This window comes from Aethina tumida, chromosome 2, assembly GCF_024364675.1.
Source record: "Aethina tumida isolate Nest 87 chromosome 2, icAetTumi1.1, whole genome shotgun sequence".
Classification (NCBI taxonomy): Eukaryota; Metazoa; Arthropoda; class Insecta; order Coleoptera; family Nitidulidae; genus Aethina; species Aethina tumida.
The window spans coordinates 32,788,243-32,808,964 of record NC_065436.1 but is presented as its reverse complement, the minus strand read 5'-3'; the positions used below and the strand labels follow the sequence as shown (position 1 = coordinate 32,808,964).

The 20,722-nt window shown below is 31.3% G+C and overlaps 2 protein-coding genes across 4 annotated transcripts in view; one reads left to right on the top strand and one right to left on the bottom strand.

Moving 5' to 3' along the window:
* Window positions 1–12,043, top strand: part of LOC109598718 (phosphatidylinositol-binding clathrin assembly protein LAP) — a 37,165-nt gene extending 25,122 nt beyond the window's left edge. The window contains exons 2-14 of one of the 2 annotated variants that reach the window (XM_020014629.2): window positions 1,970–2,112; window positions 5,042–5,117; window positions 6,174–6,194; window positions 6,382–6,484; window positions 6,539–6,747; window positions 6,805–6,911; window positions 6,966–7,105; window positions 8,303–8,471; window positions 8,531–8,783; window positions 8,844–8,948; window positions 10,279–10,489; window positions 10,549–10,726; window positions 10,779–12,043. In XM_020014629.2, coding sequence (XP_019870188.1) covers window positions 1,970–2,112; window positions 5,042–5,117; window positions 6,174–6,194; window positions 6,382–6,484; window positions 6,539–6,747; window positions 6,805–6,911; window positions 6,966–7,105; window positions 8,303–8,471; window positions 8,531–8,783; window positions 8,844–8,948; window positions 10,279–10,489; window positions 10,549–10,726; window positions 10,779–10,886 — 1,823 coding nt within the window. In that variant the 3' untranslated portion in view covers window positions 10,887–12,043. The remainder of the gene's footprint in view (window positions 1–1,969; window positions 2,113–5,041; window positions 5,118–6,173; window positions 6,195–6,381; window positions 6,485–6,538; window positions 6,748–6,804; window positions 6,912–6,965; window positions 7,106–8,302; window positions 8,472–8,530; window positions 8,784–8,843; window positions 8,949–10,278; window positions 10,490–10,548; window positions 10,727–10,778) is intronic. The other variant, XM_020014631.2, reaches the window with a different exon arrangement.
* Window positions 12,044–12,411: 368 nt separating this feature from the next.
* Window positions 12,412–14,223, bottom strand: LOC109598695 (uncharacterized). 2 transcript variants are annotated; one of them, XM_020014600.2, is made up of 7 exons: window positions 13,940–14,223; window positions 13,560–13,892; window positions 13,290–13,503; window positions 13,138–13,237; window positions 12,997–13,086; window positions 12,769–12,924; window positions 12,412–12,714 (listed from the first exon to the last, which is right to left on the bottom strand). In XM_020014600.2, exons 1-7 carry the CDS (start codon window positions 14,130–14,132, stop codon window positions 12,667–12,669), a joined length of 1,134 nt encoding a protein of 377 aa, XP_019870159.2. In that variant the 5' UTR covers window positions 14,133–14,223; the 3' UTR covers window positions 12,412–12,666. The 2 variants fall into 2 exon arrangements, with proteins under 2 accessions (XP_019870159.2, XP_049819039.1); XM_049963082.1 differs by having other exon boundaries at window positions 13,560–14,223.
* Window positions 14,224–20,722: the final 6,499 nt, after the last annotated feature.

Here is a 20,722-nt window from a genome sequence, read left to right as displayed (position 1 = left end):
TTCATTGTCAAAAATGAAAAGAATTGATTAGGATATTTTTATGGAAAAAATAAGTTTAATATTAAATTTTTTACAGATAAAAAATGGTCAAAAATGAAAAAAGATTGTTAGCATATATTTTATGAAAAAATAAGTTTGCTGTTTAATGTTTTATAGTATAAAAATAAGAAAAATTTGATTTTGGTATAAGTTATTTAAAAATAAGTATGTTACTGTTATTTTTTACTGTCAAAATAGAGAAAATTTATAGATTTTTTTGAAATAAATAGATATACTATTACATTTTTCATTGTCAAAAATATGGATTAGGGCATTTTTTATGAAAAAAATAAGTTTATTATTAATTTTTTTGTAGTCAAAAAATATGAAAAATTTGATTGGGGCATGTTTTTATTATTATTAAGTATATTGCTACATTTTTTACAGTCAAGATAGAAAACAATTTTTATCATTAAATTTTTTGCAGTCAAAAAATAAAAACAATTGTCATTTTTCATGAAAAAAAAAAGAAAAAAATAAATAAAATAACTTTAATACTATATTTTTATTATTAAAAAAATATACTTAGGTTGCACTTTTTAATGAAAAAATAAGATAAAAAATAATAAAAATTGAGAGAGACATTTTTTAATAAAAAAGTTAATTATTACATTTTTTTTAGTTAAAACATGGGAACAAATGGTGAAACTATTTATTGTGAAAAAAAAAATATTTTTTAGCTTCTTTCAAAATAAAAAATAGATACTAATTTTCTTAAAATTGTCCAACATTAATTTTTTATGCAGTACATTTTCTTGTTTTAAATAATTTTTATCAACTGTTGACTGTAGAAAACAATTTCTATTTTTATTTTATATCTACTTCCAACTCTTAGTCCAACCATCACCAGCGTCTGACCAAAAAAAAAACCTAGCCGTAGATGTGTGTGGGTTCATTGACTTTCTGGACCTCCTAGTCCGCGAAATTATGCGAGTGACCGACAGGACAGCAGGTCAAATCGTCGGCAACAAATAAAAATACATTTTCGACGTTCGCACACCGGCACTTGTTTGCCCATCAATTGACAAAACGTCGAAAAATAAACAAATTAGCGAATTTCAACGCAAACACTATCGAATCGCCGTCACGTACGTATTAAATATAATAAACAACGTGCGGCAGGTGGACACAAAGAGGCGTTGAGTCACACAAACGGGGCAAAAGGACCGTGTGACTCATTGGACCGATCTTTCGCGCATTCCTGAGAGCCGTATGTATCAGAATTACTCTACGGTCGAGACGTGACCACCATTCTCTTTCCCGTTCCAGAAACCGGATCGGCTGTTTGGTTAGTCACCGCCGTTGTTTGTCTGGCGCGGAAAAAATCTGAAATTGTCGCAGAAAATGGAAAACGGTCGTCGACTGGGTGCAGCTACATAAATATTTGTTATTACTGACGTCAGTCAGCCAAGTTATCCGTCCATTATAATGTATTGCGTCCACGAAACGTTCCATTACAACGACAGCACGACGGAACGCCAATAATTGAGTTTTCGTTTGCAACTATCGGTTTATCTATTAATAGATCGTTTAGAAATAATGGACGGTTCAAGAGGTACACTCTGGGTTTTTGTGTTAGGCTCCATTTCAAAAATCATTTTGCTGTTGCTCCGGTTAATTTCCGACATTAAGTTCCGCATTTCCTTCCGCATCCATTAAAAAGATTACCTAAACAGTCCGTAATCGCCTCGCGCATATTAATTAAGTCGCACCGTTCAAGCAATTAATACGATTATCGACACAAACATATTTCCCATTTAATTACTTTCACTTAAAACCATTTTTTTGTTGTTGTTAAATACCTAAACACCAAAATCCACACTAAGTGCTAGGCCGGGTTCAACAAACTCGGCAACGTGAAAAAGACGTATCTTTCGAATTTGGTACAGATAAAGCGGCGAGATTAATTTGCCATTTGCCTTTGTTTCAGATTTGGTTCACTGTACGAACGAGCCGAACGTTTCCATACCGCAGCTGGCCAATCTGCTGATAGAAAGGTCGCAGAACGCCAATTGGGTGGTGGTCTACAAGGCCCTCGTCACCGTCCACCACATGATGTGTTACGGAAACGAAGTTAGTAATTGTTGTTATCGAGAAATTTAAGATGATTAGATTAGATAAAATGTGGAATTTTTTTGCTTCAGTTCTTGAATTATCTACCAAAATGTCGTATTTATGAAAATTGGTGTACATTAGACTGTAAAAACTGTATTTTTAATTTAAATTGATAATTTTTCATTTAAGGTATAAAGAAGGATGACTTTGAACTATTATGCGACTGAGTGAATGTGAAACAATCCAAAAGACACTAAGTCTTTCCACATTTTTTAATATTCAAGTCGAAAAAATTAAAAAATGGACAAAAATATTCTGCCTTTACTTCATTGTATAGAGGACTATTTTAAAAATATTTTGTAGTATATTGTGTGACTTCATAGCTATGGTAACTGTATGATATTTGTCATCAAATTGACTAAAAATTTTTTTTTCTTATCTTGCTTTATATGTAAATTAAATAAAAAATTGATATTATTTGTATCAATTTTACCTTAAGGTTTTAAAGACATCAAAAAGTTCAATTACACATTAATCTGTTAAAATAATAATAATTTACTAATGTTGTTTTGAACTCTATTTTAAAAACTAATATTTTTTTATTCTATAAAATATCACATATATTTTTCTGAATATAAATATAACAACTTTATTATTGAAAAGAATTTAACATTAATACTTTGTATAATATCCTTTTTTGCTTTATAATTTCTGCACATCTCCGAGATAAAATTCGACCAATTTATGATTATATGACATCCCTACATTCTTCCAAACTTCTTGAATTGCTGTGAAAAATTGCTTTAAATTTGTATAATTTTTATATTGAATTTGGTGATACTAAAGTTTTTCTTGTATGCCTGAGTTCAAATGGACCACATGATGTTCTTATTACAATTCTTGAACTAATTTCAGTAAGTTCTATTTCCTCTAGATTGCTTTTAATTTTCCAGTTATCGATTTTCTTTCAAGATTTTCGAACTTTTTTCGTTGCTACCACTTGCTCAGTTCTTCTAAATTTTTTAGGTGACAAAAGCTGCACTTCGGGCTCATTTTGGGTTAATTTTGGCCCAATTTATTATATTATTTTGTGAGCTACATTTTTTTTCTTTTGACCATTCGTGAGCCCATAAAGAGACTGAAATTCCAGCATGTAAAATTTTTTGATTTGCTAGCCCCAGCCCTTGACTGTAGCTTTACGGTAAAGCTACACACCGCACTTTAAAAATAAAAAAACGGTTATTTTTCGAGCCCAAAATTTTTACTTTTGGGCTGAAATTAGCCCAAAAAGAGCCCGAAATTCCCATGTATATGTTATGTCATTTTGGCGATGTGCGGGGTGCAGATTTTCTCACCTAAATTTTTTTAATAAAAGAGAAACTATCGACTTATTTAGCAGTAAACTCTTAGCCATCTCTTGTTGTTTCTCTTGTTTTTGGTAGTTACCACATGACCCGTTTATGTAATTTTTTTATATATGAAATAACTCACTTATTTTATGTAAACTCATAGCAACGTCTTGTGCCTTTTGGTCTTGGGAAGACTGAATTATAAATTTTATTACCCTCGATGATATACACTATCGCTCATATGTAGACAAACTTATTATATATCTATATAATATATAATATGCATTACTGTCAGTTATGCAATATGTTTGATAACAACAATACGGCAGTATAATTGTTTATTAGTGAGTTTAGTTATGTATTTATTAATATTTGGAAAAAAAGAAAATGAAAGAGGAGCAACTATAAAATAAATTTTGCCTTCCTTTTATTTTGTATCTAGTAACATATCCATAATTTTTTATACCTTCTAAATACCTTTTCTTCATTGATTTCAGTAGCTTTTGAATATAACCGTTCGATATTTCTTTCCACTGATTTTGAACTTCTTCATAGACTTCATTCACATTTGATAGTGTTTTTGCATGGATTTTCCAATCAATTTTCAATTGGATTGAAGTCTAGGCTTTGTGCTGGTTAAAACATTACATGTACTCATTCTTTAACTGTGTGTTACGGATCCTTATAGTGCTGGAAGGTCCAGCTTAAACACTTGTCTGAAAAGTGGACACTCTAGGCGTTTTTAACTTTAAGAAACGATGTCCGACACTGAAATAAAATATAAAATCAACTGTGTTGAATATATGGTTATATAAAAAGTATATGAGAATCGTTCTTTTAATAAAATGATTATGTTTTTTAATTTGTTGCTCAACATGTGAGTGATAGTGTAGTTTGTTTCCGAACCATTCCTAAATAATTATAATAAGGAGAATAAAATTAAATTGGCCAACTGAGTAGTGGACGGAATATTAACAAAAAAAAAAAAAATAAATATTATATATGCTAGAATCTAGTTCAAATAGTAAAGCTCATAGTAATATTAATACATTATATTAAGTTATAATTATAGCATCTACTGTATATAAATTCGGGTATTTAATAAACAAGAGCATACTTAAAAAAACATTAACATTTTCAAATTTACACAACAAATCAAAGAACACTCGATTAAAAATGCTTTAATTTGATTGACATATGCTGCTCGATTTAATTTTGTTTTTACAGTGCTGTAAAAATAACAATAATCTATAAAATTAAAATGTTTTTGGTGGTAAACAAGTTTATTAATCAGGCAGTTATTATTTTGAAATTTGAGTTGCATCAAATTGTTTTCCAATTAAACCTGCATTATTTGTCTCATTAATATTAATCAAAACAACAATATCTAATTTCATATAACTAATTAAAAAGCACACAATATAAATTTCATAATATTAATTTAATTAAGTAAATTATATATATTTTTATTAAGTTTTTTAAAATTTATAAACCTTATTAATTTAATTTTTAAACAAACATAAAATAAAAATTTGCATCAGCACAAGCACAATTTGCATAATTGTTTCGCAAAATTTTTAATTTCGTTTATGTTTTAGAGGTTCACACAATACCTGGCGTCCAGCAATAGCACGTTTCAATTAAGCAATTTCCTAGACAAAAGCGGTGTACAAGGTATGTTGTTTATTTTTATTAGATTTACCACAACCCAATTCCCAAACACGGTTGGTTTCCCCCCGTGTACAATTTCGTTAATTATAAATCCGTTTGTCAATGCATCCCGTCACAATTTACACTAACTGTATACCGTTCTTTAAATTAATTAACGCCATTTTCGTTATGTATGTAAGTACATATGTACATTATTTTTTTTTCTATAACTGTAACCGACCTCGCTTTTTAACAACGTTTGTTTTTTTTTGCCATAACCATGCTAATTACTAATAACACATTAACGGTACTCAATTTAAAAAATTAATGGTTTGTTTGCCGCATAAAACTCATTAATTAATTATGTTTGGTGGTATAATAAATATGGATTTATAAACAAGTTTCACCGCACTATAAGTAATTCGACTTGTGGCTTGAAAATCAGTTCAGTTGCGAATTAACAATTTAACATAATTCAGTTTGTGTGCGCCTTTTAAATGGCACTTGCTGACCCAGTTTCGGACGCCTAATTTGTTATTATGGCAGTGTGCATCCATTTGTTGTTATTAAATATCAAACTTGTTTACAAATCCTACATACGAAAGTAACATTTATGCAATATGTTGTCTATATCATTAACTTAAATCGTTTTCTTGGCTATTTTATACTGACTTGAGAAAGATACATGGGAATGTTTAGATCTGGCATCGTTAAAACTGTCAGTTTTATGGAGATTAATTTGAAAATATACATGTACATGTGATGAAAAAAAAAAATAATCAGTTTAATTTTTGTAAATGTTTGCTAACATGTATTGATAAAAATATATTTATAAATTCAGACTTGGTTTTGACAGACAGAGAAAAACTGACCTAAATGTTGAGATTCCCTGTATATAATAAAATTCATAACAATATTTCTCTGGAAACGAACGATGTTGCATGTTACAAACATTTAGAACCCTTCCAATTTCATTTTTTTCCACTTAAATGATTCTTCGATCTGGCGAAACATTTTTAAACTAACCCCTTGATATAATCTGTGCTTCACTAATTGTTATATTTTTTCTTTTTTTATAAGGGATTCTAGCAATAAGGACGGGTAAGTCTTTATACATGCTGAGTTTAGTTTGCATGTAAGGTATTATTAACTAGTAGCTAGTCGTTCACTGTTGGTTTTGGTGGTGAGGGGCAAACTTGTACTAAAAAAAAGGCACGTCTAGTTTATGGCTTTTTTACAGCACCCAAAAATGTCGTCAAACAAACGTACAAACTGTTTTAATTTATAGGGTACGACATGTCGCCGTTTATAAGACGGTACTCCAGATATTTGAACGAAAAAGCTCTTTCGTACAGAACTGTAGCTTTCGATTTCTGCAAAGTGCGCAGGGGGTAAGTGGAACTGTACTTGAAATAAATAGAGTTGTTTTAATGTCGTTGTTGCAGGAAAGAGGATGGCATGTTGAGGACCATGAACGCAGACAAGTTGTTGAAAACCTTGCCGGTGTTGCAAAACCAATTGGACGCCCTTTTAGAGTTTGACTGTTCGGCAAACGACCTAACAAACGGCGTAATCAACATGTGCTTCATGTTGTTGTTTAAGGACCTAATCAGATTATTCGCCTGTTATAACGACGGAATCATAAATTTATTAGGTAATACTACTCTTTACCACCTACAACACAATTAATTACACAAACATTCGGTTACAGAGAAATTTTTCGACATGAATAAAAAACAGTGTAAAGAAGCCCTAGACATATACAAAAAGTTCTTGATCAGGATGGACCGCGTAGGAGAACTGCTAAAAGTGGCTGAGGTAACACAAAACTATACCAACACCGTACGTCTAGTTAACCTAACTGTATTGTAGAACGTGGGAATAGACAAAGGAGACATTCCGGACTTGACGAAGGCACCGAGCAGTCTGTTGGACGCCCTGGAACAACATTTGAACTACATGGAAGGCAAAAAGACCTCATCGTCCACGAGCGGTACCCAATCGTCGTCAAGGTGAGGGTTATCGCACTGACCAACTAGCACTGTGTGCGATTCATTGATAATAAATTTACGCACGTTATCGCAACATAAATATTTACGTCAGTCAAGTTCAAGTTGCTTGTAACTCCAATTTTTGCACTTCGGCACCGAGATTTTAATAAACAAATATCACATCCGATTGCCGCTGTTAAAAAGTGCAACTTATTTGAATATTTTAAATGTTAACCTTAGCATTGGAATATTTTGACGATAATGTTCAATGACTTTAGATAATAAACTTTCTGATCATTAACACGTGTTAAATTTTCATTGAACAACATGAGTGATACGTGTTAAAATTTTAGTAGGTAATTTTTATTGATGATTTAATTATCACTGAAGAATATTCATTCAGTATCAGATGTCTTCACATAAAATATTTTCAAGGTCAACCCAAAAAACAATTAAGAACACATATTAATATCAGAAAAAGTAATTTACGTTTTTAACCTATAACACTTAATTCTGGGTTCATAGGCCTGAAGAAAATATCAATGTCAATTTTGACCTCCTTTAGAATTTCAAAGGGTTTATTACGTAAAAGTGACATAAAGAAATATCTGGATTATGCAGGATGAGGTAGAACATCTTATCTAAGGTCTTATACCTTTCTTTGAGTCTCTTATCTGATATGTGGTTTTGTGTTCAAATTTAATATTGTTTTAGTAAAACATATATGTTATGTCCAGGAGTAAACGATTAAAATTTAATTAATTAAATTTTTAATAAAACAATATGATTTTATAAATTACCCATTTCTCCAAGTTGTATAAAATTAATTCAGGATATTGCTGCTAATATAAAAAGCTCACTTATAACCGCTAACGCGGACCGGATATTTTAACATTACATAATAATAGTAATTATTTACGATGCTGAGCAAGATCACTCGATAATATAATATCGAATCTGTAGCATGGATATGACTTGTTTTGTTCGATTACTCGTAAATAGAGTATCTAATATGATTGGATATGTCTTGTTTTAACCGAATCATCCAAATTTTCATTCTGGATATATCTAATTCTGTAAATTATCGGTATTTAATATATCTTTAAATGGAATGAAATCCCAAGTGTAGATGTCTGATTTTGAATGAAGGTTTTTTGATAAGATATTTAATTTAGAAGAAACCATGTGTAAAAATGACCAATTTTATATCAATTTTAGTAGCAATAAAAAGAACGTAAAGTCAGGAGTGACAGCCTTATCATCAACAAGTAATGCATTTGGTAATGTCGTCGCCAACGGACGTTTCGACACACCCACAAACGGTATCGACGAAAACCTAAAGCTGCAATTGTTGGCAGAGGAGGAAGCGGCCATGAACCAATTCAGAGTAAGTCCGACTTCGCAGAAATCCCATATAAAAATCTTACTAATTATCCATCAATTTAGGCAAAAGTTAGTTCACCATCAACCGTAAACAACCCCTTCCTGAGCAATTCCTCGTCGTCGACGACCGTGTCTTCGCAATCCGCACCCGCCGTCGATTTGTTCTCGACAGAACAAGCTGCCTCAGCTTCGCCGCGTGCATCCGACGATCTGCTGCAGCTGGCCAATCCGTTTGCGGACGCGTTCGCCCAACAGCCCGCCAAACCGCAGGTTCCCCAACAGAACTATACCAACATCTGGATGGCAAACGGAAACGGTGCGATTAACACAATACTTTTTTTAATTAAACAATAACGTGTGTAAATGTCGTGTGCAGGTTTCACCACATCACCTCCATTGAGCGTCGCCTCGTCAACGACAAACGGTTCGTTTGTGTCCGAGAACAGTTTCGCCACCGTTTTCGGCGCGACGGAGGCCAACAGTAAGTTTACAAAATTTCGTCTGATTTACAATCGGTTGCCTCACTTATATACAACTAGGGCATGATCTGTCGCACAGTTTGTTGTGTGCACATGCACCTCATTTGACATCATCACACGAGATGTGTTGAATTTAATTTGGCTAGTGCTGGTTCACACATTTATGTGTAAATATGCTTGTTGGAGTTTTGAGTACGTCAAAATTCAAACAAAAAAGTTTTGTACCCAAATAACTAACATGGCTTTTTGTTTTTTTTTCTCTCTCGCAAGCTGCCGAAGAGACTAGCCTCACTAACTTTAATCCGTTCCTTGTCGAGGACAAGACACCGCCCTTACTAATTGACATTGACTCGCCCACGAAAACTGCTCCGAAACCCATCAGCAACGTGCTCGACTTTTTCCAGCGGAACACCGCGAATTGCGGGGCCTCTGACACGCAACAATGAGACTGATTTTATCGTAGCTATCAGATAATTTTGTATCTGCACGGCTGTTTCACGAGTGACGATTACAAAATTTATATCAATAGGATATTTGATTATTTGTATGTATATGTGAATGCTGTAAATTATACAAAACGGTTTCGACTTCCTGGTGAAACTGGTTTATAAATAACTGTCTTAACGATTTCATTAGACACATGTAAAAGAGGAACGTATGTTAAATACTAGTGTTTATGTAAGACATTTTATATTTTTCGACAACGTTGAACAAAATTTTGTTGTCATGTTTCAGAAACAGCCGTGCACGTTTACATTGCGTTTATTAAAATTGACAATAATACATTGTTTGATGGAAAATTTCCCTCCTCTCCCTTGACAATATGTTTTAACATCATATTTCTTTGTACAGTACTTTACACGGTTTAGCTGGTGTTCATTCTTAATGATATTCAGGTGATTTTGAGCAATTTTAAGTGTTTGTTCAGTTCCATTTTTTCATTTCATGCTTTCTGTATATGTGTCGTATTTAAAAGGAGCATTTTCAAAATATTAATTTTTTGCGTTGTATTTTATTTATAAACACGACTGTTTGTATAAGGTATTTATTTATTTAATATGTATGATACCAAATTATATTTACAGTCATAATAAAAAAATATAATATTTTAAAAATGTTTCTTAAATATGTTCCCTGCTTATGTGGATGTAAACAAATAAATTTAAAATTAATAATTACAGTAATATCATGTTTGTGTCATAATGATGAAACATAAGTATGTTTACATCCAACTTTATTGTTTATTATTGTTTTATCTGTTATTACCCCTTTTAATCTTCGCATGATTCACATTATTTATGCGCTCGTCATTAACGTATTAAACAATTTTAGATGCCGGCGGATTCGACGCTTTAGGTGGCGTATTACAGCCGACAAACAGCAACGGCGAAAAGACCAACAATGGCACGCAAAACCTCAACGGCAACGGTTTAAATAACAATAACAACCAACAGACCACCAACGGCCTCTTGACCGGAGATCTCGAGTCCAGTCTCGCCTCCCTGGCCGAAAACCTCACCATCAACAACAGAACGGCACCAAAGTAGGAAACCTGTTTACGTCACGTGTTTACGTTAGTTTACGAATTTGTGTTTGTCACAGGGGTGTGCAATGGAATTCGCCAAAGAACGGCTCCAAACAGGGCAACAATTGGACACCGCAACCCATGTCTGCGACCACCGGAGCCGGATACAAACCGATGAACCAACAAATTAGCAATTCTCCATTCGGAGTGACGTCCATTCAACCCCAGATGTACCCGCAAATGCAGCCGATGATGGTAATGTCAACGGCACAGTTTCGGGAGCGGTTTAACTGAAGATTTGTTTCAGGCTTTGCGTCCGATGGCGGCGAACCCAATGATGGCTCAAATTCCGACGATGGGCGGCGTCCCGCCCAACACGAACCCAATGGGTCAGTCATCATTGTTGTTCCACTGAAGCCGCGGCCGACAGCATCCAATACGATCCGTATATACTGCGAATCAAATGTTCAACAGTATGCCATCCTAGTGTACATATTATACAAAAAGAAAAATATCAAGGGTACAACTGTAGCTATAATTTTTGTACATATCCTGGAATATCTACTAATTGTGATTATTACATATCTATGTATTATTGGCTCGGATCACGACCGCCTCTCCGACAGGCTGAGAGATAAATTTCGGTTGTCGATTGAGAATGTTTTCAAATTGTTGTTCAAAACGTTTGTAGTTAAGGCCGTCCAGTTGTAAGATAAGGTGAGTATTTTCCATGTGGTTTTGAAAAAATTAACATTGCCCTAAAGAAATAATGTGATTCAGCATATAAAAACAATCAGTTAAACGACAAAGAGACACTGTGGACTTTGATTTTAAGTTCGTTTATGTGCTGTATATTTTGCAAAGTCAAAAATGTTTAACTTATACAAAAATGTCTATAAATAGTTGATAACTATCTTGTGATAAATTGTGATGCATATATTGAAATAAACTCGTTGATAAATGTCTGTTAAACTAGTAATTAACGACTTGTTAAATATATTCTAAACTCTTGTTGATTTTGCGATAAAGTAAGCATTTTTGACAAAGCGACTATCCAATTCTGCATGACGTATTGTATATATTATACTTTTTTAAGATGATGAAACTATAATTTTTATGATATGTGACAATAAAATAAAAATTGACAGTTAGAGAAAAGATCATCTTTGAACTTTTTACATTTCTCATATGTACGTTCAATAAATATTTTTAATAAATATTTAATATTGCCATAAATCTAAAATCTTAAGAAAAATGTGTGATTCACTCACTTTTTGTTTAATTATGTTATACAGATTTTTTAGATGGTTTCTTAAATGTTTAAGTTGTATTTAATGCACCGCATAAAATACAACCTGTTTATTAAGATGTTTATGAATGTGCACTGTTTTAAATGTTACTATTTTACACCTATGTGATGCATATCTAATGAGATTTATTTTATCCGTTCTATACATTATTTACGAAAATACTATTAACGTATTAAGACTTAGTGCATTTTATTAATTTAGCTTCTGTATAGACACATCTACTCTGTTAACTTAAATGTATAATAAATATGTATTATCTGAATTTTTGTTTTATTAAATTTAAAATAATTAAAGATTTTCTAATTTTAATGGAACCGTAATAATTCGTAAAATGTTCCCAAAATTTGGGAACTAACGCGAACTGTGGTAGAATTGGAGAATGTTGAAAACTTTTCGGGTGGCGAGTTTGATAAACTTAATGTTATGAAGTCAGAGGACGCTACTGGTTAATGTCAATGTCTCCTGAAACAAGAGGGCGCTACTCTAGGATGCACAACAAATAATTTTAATAATTAATTTATTCAATATCTAATATGACTATTATATCGCTTAATCGAAATTATAAATTCATAAAATTAAATAAATTAAAAGGGAAACACATTTAGTAATAATTACTTATTTAATTTTATTAAGTTTATCAAATAAAATGAAAGAAAACTTGATTAATTACACAGATCGTAGTCTTCTATCATAACTAATTTTTCTACAAAATTAATAAATGTTTACTTCAAATTATTACAGTAACATCAATTATCATGTTATTAAATTAATGGTCTTCATTATACTATGCATCTTTATTTGAATATTCTTGACATAATTGTTGTGAGTAGATATACATGTGAGTACTGTTTCTAAATAAAATTCAATTGTAAATTAATATGAAAATTAATAATTTGTTAGAAGTGTCATCCAAGAATACGCAGTTTTGAGTGTCTAAAATATTAGAAAGTGTGAAATATTAATAAATGACTTTCATAGGTAACCTACTCCTATAATTAACGTAAAGTTGACGATTCCTAAGGTGCCAGCTAAAATATACAACGGCCTCCTTGATCTGGCTATTACCAAAATCAAAGCCTTTTGTAATTTTAGTTCCACACCATACCAACATGTGGTACATACAACATCCGCTACCGATTCACTCTGTAAAACACTCAAATTTTATTTTTTTATAATGAAATAGTGTAATTCATAATTCACTATGAGACACATTACCGCTTCCATGAGACGTTGGCCCCCAATACTGACGCATCCCATTGCGGTGAAATACCCCAAACATATGACTAGAGAGTCCAGGGTAAATTTCTAAAAAAACTTGTGTATATAAAAAATTAAATTTGTTAGAAAAATACAAACCACAAATGTAAACCAAAATGTTGCACCCAACATTACACCAGTCAGTATTACGTGTACGAGCATGCAAGGTTTTATTACTTCATTGTATTCTTGTGAAACACTAAAAAGTTTAAAATTCGATTTATCGTTTAACAAGACATGTATACACATACTTGATAACGAAATTGTGGTATTCTATAGCCTCTTTTAAGTCTTTGTCACGATTTGGATTTTCCGGATTCAAAGCTTGTACGAACTTATTCTTTACATCATCCAATCTAAAGATTATGTGCTCCAAAACTTCCATTACAGCAAACGATAAAATACCACCAGTATGGTAAATCAGAATGAGTGCTACCAGTTTCAAAATAAAATAAAACAGTTTGCCTAAATCATAGTTAAATTAATGAATTCAAAATTAAATCTTAGATAATTTTGAATACCTGGATAATGGTCAATATCAAATGGCATAACTGGTGGTATCAACATTCCACATGCCGGTTTATCAAAACAGTAACCCATGTTAACGGTGGAAGAAAAAGTAATAATCGTCATGGCGATATACATATACATAGCAAACATTTTTGAATAGAAATTTAATTTTTTGTTTTGTTCATCAAAACCATTTGGTATACCATGAGTTTTCAAATCGGATAAGATTCGTAATACTTTGATAAATTTTGCAATAGACTTTATAATATTGCATGTAAAAAAAAGACATCCAGTAAAGCCTAAAATGCTGGTTATATCCATGCCAATATTCTCCATTTCACCATCTAGAAGAAGTTTGTCGAAAAATAATAGACTAAATATTTTCACTTACTGATTATGACATGTTGTACAAGATGAATCAAATTTCCATTAACTATAGAACAAGAAAATGCTATGATTAACATTATCGTAAGGTAATATCGTTTACTCGGATTATCTTCTTCTCCATTTGGTGGCCAAATAAATCTGCTTCTCATTAAGACTTGGCTATATTGTAAAATTAAGATTTCATTATTGGCACTCATAATACTACGCTGCGGTTAACTAAAATATTAAATAATTAGATTTATCAATAAATAAGCCTTTTACGAGAAATTTAACTGAACACCACTGAGACAGTTTCAACTTATACTTTAAATAAATAATGATTAATTTTAAGAGGGTGACGCACTAAACACACTTTTCAAAACTTTTTTTACATAAAATAACTTATTTAATAAAATCTGTTTCAGAGTGTTAATGAATTTTTAACCTTTAATTTACCTGGACCGCAGCTACACTAGAAATAAATGTGTCAGTGCTAGGCCCAGATATCTTTCTCCCCGTTTATAGAGATTGCGCGATGTATACATACATTCTTGAACAAAACATTGTATATCTGATTATACTTCCCTTTCAATGAATATAAGTAACGGACTAACTAGAAAACAATTTGAACGTCGACTGGATTTGTTTAATATGTATAATTACTAGAATTCATGAAATTTAATTTATTTTTGCAATTGAGTGCAATTGACAAGAATTTGATTGTCTCTTAAGCCTTCTAGAGTCTGTAGTCATAATACACTTAATTATAAAAACAATTATTAGCTGTTTTAATAATTCATTTACAAATTACCATATCAAAGTCATTTCAGCTGAAGAGTAAATTTTACAATGCAGAGACGAAAAAGGTGAAATTTTGACAGCGAAAACACATGAACTAATTTAGTTAATTAAATAGAAAAATACATTCCACATAAGTGAATTTAGATTTTTGCTTATATTTGAAAATTTTCTGTCGTATTTTTGTTTCAATTGTAACTTGTTATGTAATTATCAGTTTTAATTCAGTTTCGATGTAAATCAAAGACTTTAATGCAGTATTTTTGTACATGAGTCTATTATACTGAATTGCACTGCCCAAGAGATATTCAAATTAAATATTTGATTATGATATTTATGGACACTCCATATTTTCCTATAATTACAAACACGTGTTTATTTATTTCAGATTTCCTTTAAACAGCGGTTAAGCATTAAGTAATCACAAGGTTTGTGTGAGAATTTGTCACATAGAAAATGTGTTTTATGTGTAATATTGATAACATTATTAAATAATTTATTTTCAAATTCAGGATATGCTTTCAAGGTAGGCTTGGCGCAGAATTATGTTGACATTCATGATTATAAGAATCAATTTTAATCAATTATCAATAAAATTTAAAACATATGACTGTTACTACTAATTTTAAAATAACATGACAACTTCATAAAGTTCAAGGAAATTATCACCATTATTATCAATTTTTACCAAAATCAAATACATCTCACAATAAAAAAAATCTGGAATTTTGGAACGAAAGGAAAGTTCAAGTTCAGTTTTGACCCCCTTTTTTCAGAATTTAGAACGTGAAACATTGAACAATGTCAGAAATAAATAATAAACATATAGGGAAATATCTGGACTGGTGGATAAAGTAGAATTAAATATTCAAGATTTTGAAGCGTACTTTGACTCAATAATTCAATGTTTTTATTTAATTAATTTGTTCCAGCTTTACATTAATTTTTGAATTAAATTAAATTACTGAAATCATATAATCAACAAATTTTAAAATTTTTATAAAGAATTTTCAAATTCCTAGATTTCCAATAATAATATACATATTGCTTTTCTCATACTTGACAATAAAATGTTTAAATTAATTCTATAATCAATATTTACTAAAAATATTCACAATTCTAAAATAAAAATAGACAAGACAAATAATTTATTTATTAAATTTGATAAAATACAGTGTGGCCTATTTGAAAGACACCCTCATAAAATTTGTCGACTGATTTTAACAAATAAGTACGAAAATATGTAGTTATACAGTTAAAGATTTTTATATAAATTCTTTTATTTAAATTTACTACACCCCGAAATAAGTATACATCAAATATCATAAAAAACCACCTTCATAATTTTGTGGAAAAGTTAAAAATCATATTCTTCTTCTATTAATCGTCTATTGAATAAACTGTCAAAAATTGTCTTAATTTTCAACAATATTGGAATACATTATAGTACATTTTTATTCTTTACAATTAAAAAAAAATTGTTAAAATCGGACAAATTTTACAGGGGTGTCCTACTTTTAAATGGGTCACACTGTATAAAGAAGTCTGTTATTCGGAACTAGAGGCAGCATCATCTCTTGTTAATTTCAATCGTTAATATTGCCAGGTAAGTAGAAATCTGTAATTTACAATGGATGTGACATGCCAATTTCTAATAGTGAAAATGAAATACACTAGATGATTTGAATTGATCATTGTTATTTCCTAAACATGTAATTGTTAAAATTTTAGATTATGATATTATTAATTTTCTTAACAATATTTTGAATGTTAAGAGGTCTTGTTAAAATTAAAATGTACTTATAGAAATTAGATTTAGGAATTTAAATTCTCATTAGGATTATTTTTAAAGAAAAAATAATAAATTTATTAAACAAATATTTTTTTATTTTTATTTAAACGAAAAATATTCTATACTACAACAACATTAATGAAACTAATTAATGTCTTAAAGACACATCAAAACGTATAATTTATTAACACCCCAACTGAGAATTAACAAATTGTAGTTAATTAACAACCATACAACGAGAGATGAAACACACATGAATATCGTGAAGGGCGGCCCGACGACGGGAACGGGCAACGTCGAAGGCCGGAAAGTTAACAACCCGGAATGGGTCCCAGAGGCTAAGGGCGGCCGCGACCGTCTGTGTCTGTGTCGGAGAGCAGTCTCGACGCCCGCCGACGCTTTCAACACGGCACCCTAGCGACCGTTGCGCCACCCCGAACCAACTCTAATCGATATAACAGTCTGACTGACACGAGAATCCTACTACCACTACACACACACAACTCACTACGATTCATCTAATAATTTTACACGGCGCGCCGTTTGTTGTCCGTTGCCCCTGAATGAAAACTGTGCCGCGATGATGTCGAAATTAGGCGCACCGACGCCGAAATAGTGCCGGTGGCCCGTTCGTCCCAGTGTTTTCGTCCGGTACGTCGATTTCGCGTCGGAATCGGTCTCGTGTCGGCGTTTCGGAAAAGTATATAGACCAGTTATGTCATGCCTTGCTGCTTTACGAGGGGGTTGAACTCGCCACCGTCGCCCGTTTTGACAGCTCTCCGATACTGACCCGGCCTCCGTTCGTTCACATACATACACAAATTTACGAATCGACGGTGGAAAACGGAAAACGTGTGCGAAGTAAACAGAATAGGTAACCTCACTTTACTATTATCGTTCGACTGGTACCCACCACTTTTCTGTGTACACGGAACGAGGAAAAACATTCGGGACGGTAACTATGGTAACTGGACATTAGGGTTGGCTGCCTTAATTGTTGTTGGTGTTGGTGGTGATTGAATCATAATCCTACAGGTGAGTGATACTACTAATTAGTTTTGGTACACTGTTTGTTTTGTGGATAAACAATTATTTACCTTAAAATAACAGTTTCCATTGTTATTATTAGAGATATTTGCATACGACAGTATTTATTTACAATATTATTTTTCAATAAAATAAATAGTGTAATATGTCATAGACACTATTGTTTAATAATTAAATTTTTATATGGTGGATGCGCCGTTTTAAAATTTAAATTTTTGAAATATTCTATTTAAAAATATTCAAATTTTTATTTAAACATGAATTTATAGATCTTAATACTGGAATGGAATTTTAACAAATATGTTATAATCAGTTGACACAGTATTAAACAATACAAAAATTGGTGAATGCGCGTTTTATTTAAAAATATAGATTTAAATTATAAATATAAGTTTAAATAAATTTTCACCATTTTTAATAATACCAATTATTTCCACATATTGAAGTTCATTGAAATATTCAAGAAAAATCTTAGAAAGTGGTGAATAAAATATTTGCTGCAATCTATTAAATGCAGATTTTAAAACATTAGTTTTTCTTATAATTTGTATTGTTGGTGTTATAAAATTTATTTTTACCTAAAGAAATAAAAATCAAGAAATTAGTCCTATTGTGTGTGTAATTAAACTACTTAACAAAATTTAAATTGACAATTAATAATAATTTGTTAAAAAGTCGGTGAATGCGCAAGTTTTTATTTAAAAGATTATTTCCTGTACGTAAAAATAGTGATTATTAAAATATCTGCATTTTTTGCAGTATTTCCATTTTTAACAATATTTTTTACTTTAACGTTTAGTTATGGAAATATTAATTCATTAAAATTCTTATGAATGGCTTATTTAAAGAGATTATTTGATACGTGTTACAAATCTACAAATTCTGATTTTAAAAAACAACAATTTGTCTTACAATTTCTATTGTTATGTGTTAATAAACATAATTTTGTGTCGAATTAAAATTACGAATAGGGGAACGTAGCTTAAATTGATTGTTTATAATTATTTGAGGAATTGTTGAAAATGTATAAATATTTTGGACGTGCAGGTTTATTTAAAAAGTTATTTGTTGAAGTTAAAAACAGAGATTTTAAAAACTTTATAGAACTGCCATTCGTAAGAATGCATTCAAAATATGTTCATTGAAATAAAAATTCATCAAAAAATTTAGGAATGGCTCATTTAAAGTGGTTGTTAAATGTTACGAAGGCTTATTTAAAAGGTTATTTATTGGAGCTAAAAATAGAGGCATTTCTTATAAAACTGCCATTCGTAACAAAGCTCTTCACTTCACAACGTATATTTATTGAAATAAAATTTATCAAAAATCTTAGAAATCGCTTCTTTAAAGTGGTTGTTGAATGGTTGCTACAAATCTACAAATTCTGATTTTAAAAACTAGCATATATAAAAACTGGTGGATGCGCAAGTTTATGTAAAAGGTTATTTGTTGAGGTTAAAAATTAAGATTTTAAAAACATTTTTATAGAGCTATCATTCATAACATTATTCTTCACTTCAACATATATTTATTGAAATAAGAATTTATCAAAAATCTTATGAATGGTTTATCTAAAGTAGTTGTTGAATTTTTACAAATCTACAAAATCTAATTTTAAAAATCAGCTACATTTTTACAGAACTTTATTCTAAAATTTTATGTTACTATATATAATTTATTTTATAAAAAAATATAGAAATTATACACACAATTTTATATTTTATTGAATTAAAATAATAAATGGGGAACTGCTGTTTAAATTCACATACAATAGTTTTACGTAACTTTTTATTATTTTTGTAAAACCTTTATGTGCAATTTAAATAATTCAGCCATTAAACATATAATGAAGAATTTTATGCTTCAAAGCAGTTATTGCTTATAAAAACAAAGCAAACCAACCTTCATAAAATAAAAGTCATCGTGAGCACTTAATTACTGAATGCGTTTTGCATTTGAGCCTCCTAAAAAATAGCAAAATGTAGAAAACCCATTCTCACGTCACGTGCACATAAAGCGACCGTGAAGGGCTTGCTCCTCGTTTTTAAATAAAATTACTCCAACACGCCTTAGAGGATTCCCAACTCCTAACAACGGCGTATTTTTCACCGTATGATCAAAGCGGATTTCCTCGTGAACAGTTTCTTTATGTGCGCCCTCTCGAAAACGGCACAACGCCCGCCCCCCTTCGAGTTTATTGTGTTTGCGTTTTTTCATCGTCTGGCTTTAGATTTCGTTAATTTTCTCGATGTGTCGCGAAAATTGGGGATATATTGTTCAACGCATAACCATCAGTGCGGTGACTGATCGAATTTGTCTAGTTTTGTCGGATAAATTGAACGGATTCATAAATTAACGTCGACAAAAAAATAACAGTACAAACGCGGGCGAAAAACAATTTATTTGCCTTTGAGGTGTACGTTAACAATTTAAATAACCCGAGTGTACACACACGTAACGGGCGTGCGACAATTAAACAAACAATAATTTGCGAAATAAACTATTTGTTCGCCGGACGGTTGTGAACACAGTTGTGGAATTTCCGTTGAATGTGTGCAGGCATAATTTTGCGTGTTTCTTCAATTAACCATACACACACACACACACACACACACGAACCGATACAAAATCAACGGGTAAAAGTGATTCAATTATTCGCCTGATTAAAATTTTATGCACATGTGTAACATTCGGAGACGTCGCTTTTGTGAAAGAAGCTTGTTACAAGCCGCCGTTGGATATTTCAGACCTACCTAAACAGTCTGAGGCATTCGTTTGCAACGTAAAAGGTTACTTTTCAGCGGTCACATACTCAACATCTGCATATTTTATGCGTGAGTCCGCCTGAAATGCACTACCTTTCCTACCATCCTCCCGTTTTTTGCCAAAGGAGACGAGAATTGAGCCTGAAAGTTATATGCTAAACAGGCTATGGAGGTTGGAAAATGTTTAACTACAACATGCTGTCGCATTGTAAACCCAGGAAGAGTATACAGAGTTTTTATTTGGCACATTTCAATGGGTTTTTTTATTCAAAATAATCACGAAAAATTTACTTAACCAACCACAGTATCATTTTATCAAATCTGTTGATATATTCTCCAGATTTAACACAGTTTTCAGAAAATTTTTATTAATATAAAATTCTTTTTACACAGGAAGGGCACACAC

Bases quoted from the DNA above. Each gene is read 5' to 3' on its own strand.
- LOC109598695 (XM_020014600.2), bottom strand. From the start codon at position 14,132: ATGAGTGCCAATAATGAAATCTTAATTTTACAATATAGCCAAGTCTTA. The intron at 13,893-13,939 runs GTAAGTGAAAAT...AACTTCTTCTAG, and splicing joins TGTACAACATGTCATAATCA to ATGGTGAAATGGAGAATATT. The intron at 13,504-13,559 runs GTATTCAAAATT...ACTATGATTTAG, and splicing joins TGATATTGACCATTATCCAG to GCAAACTGTTTTATTTTATT.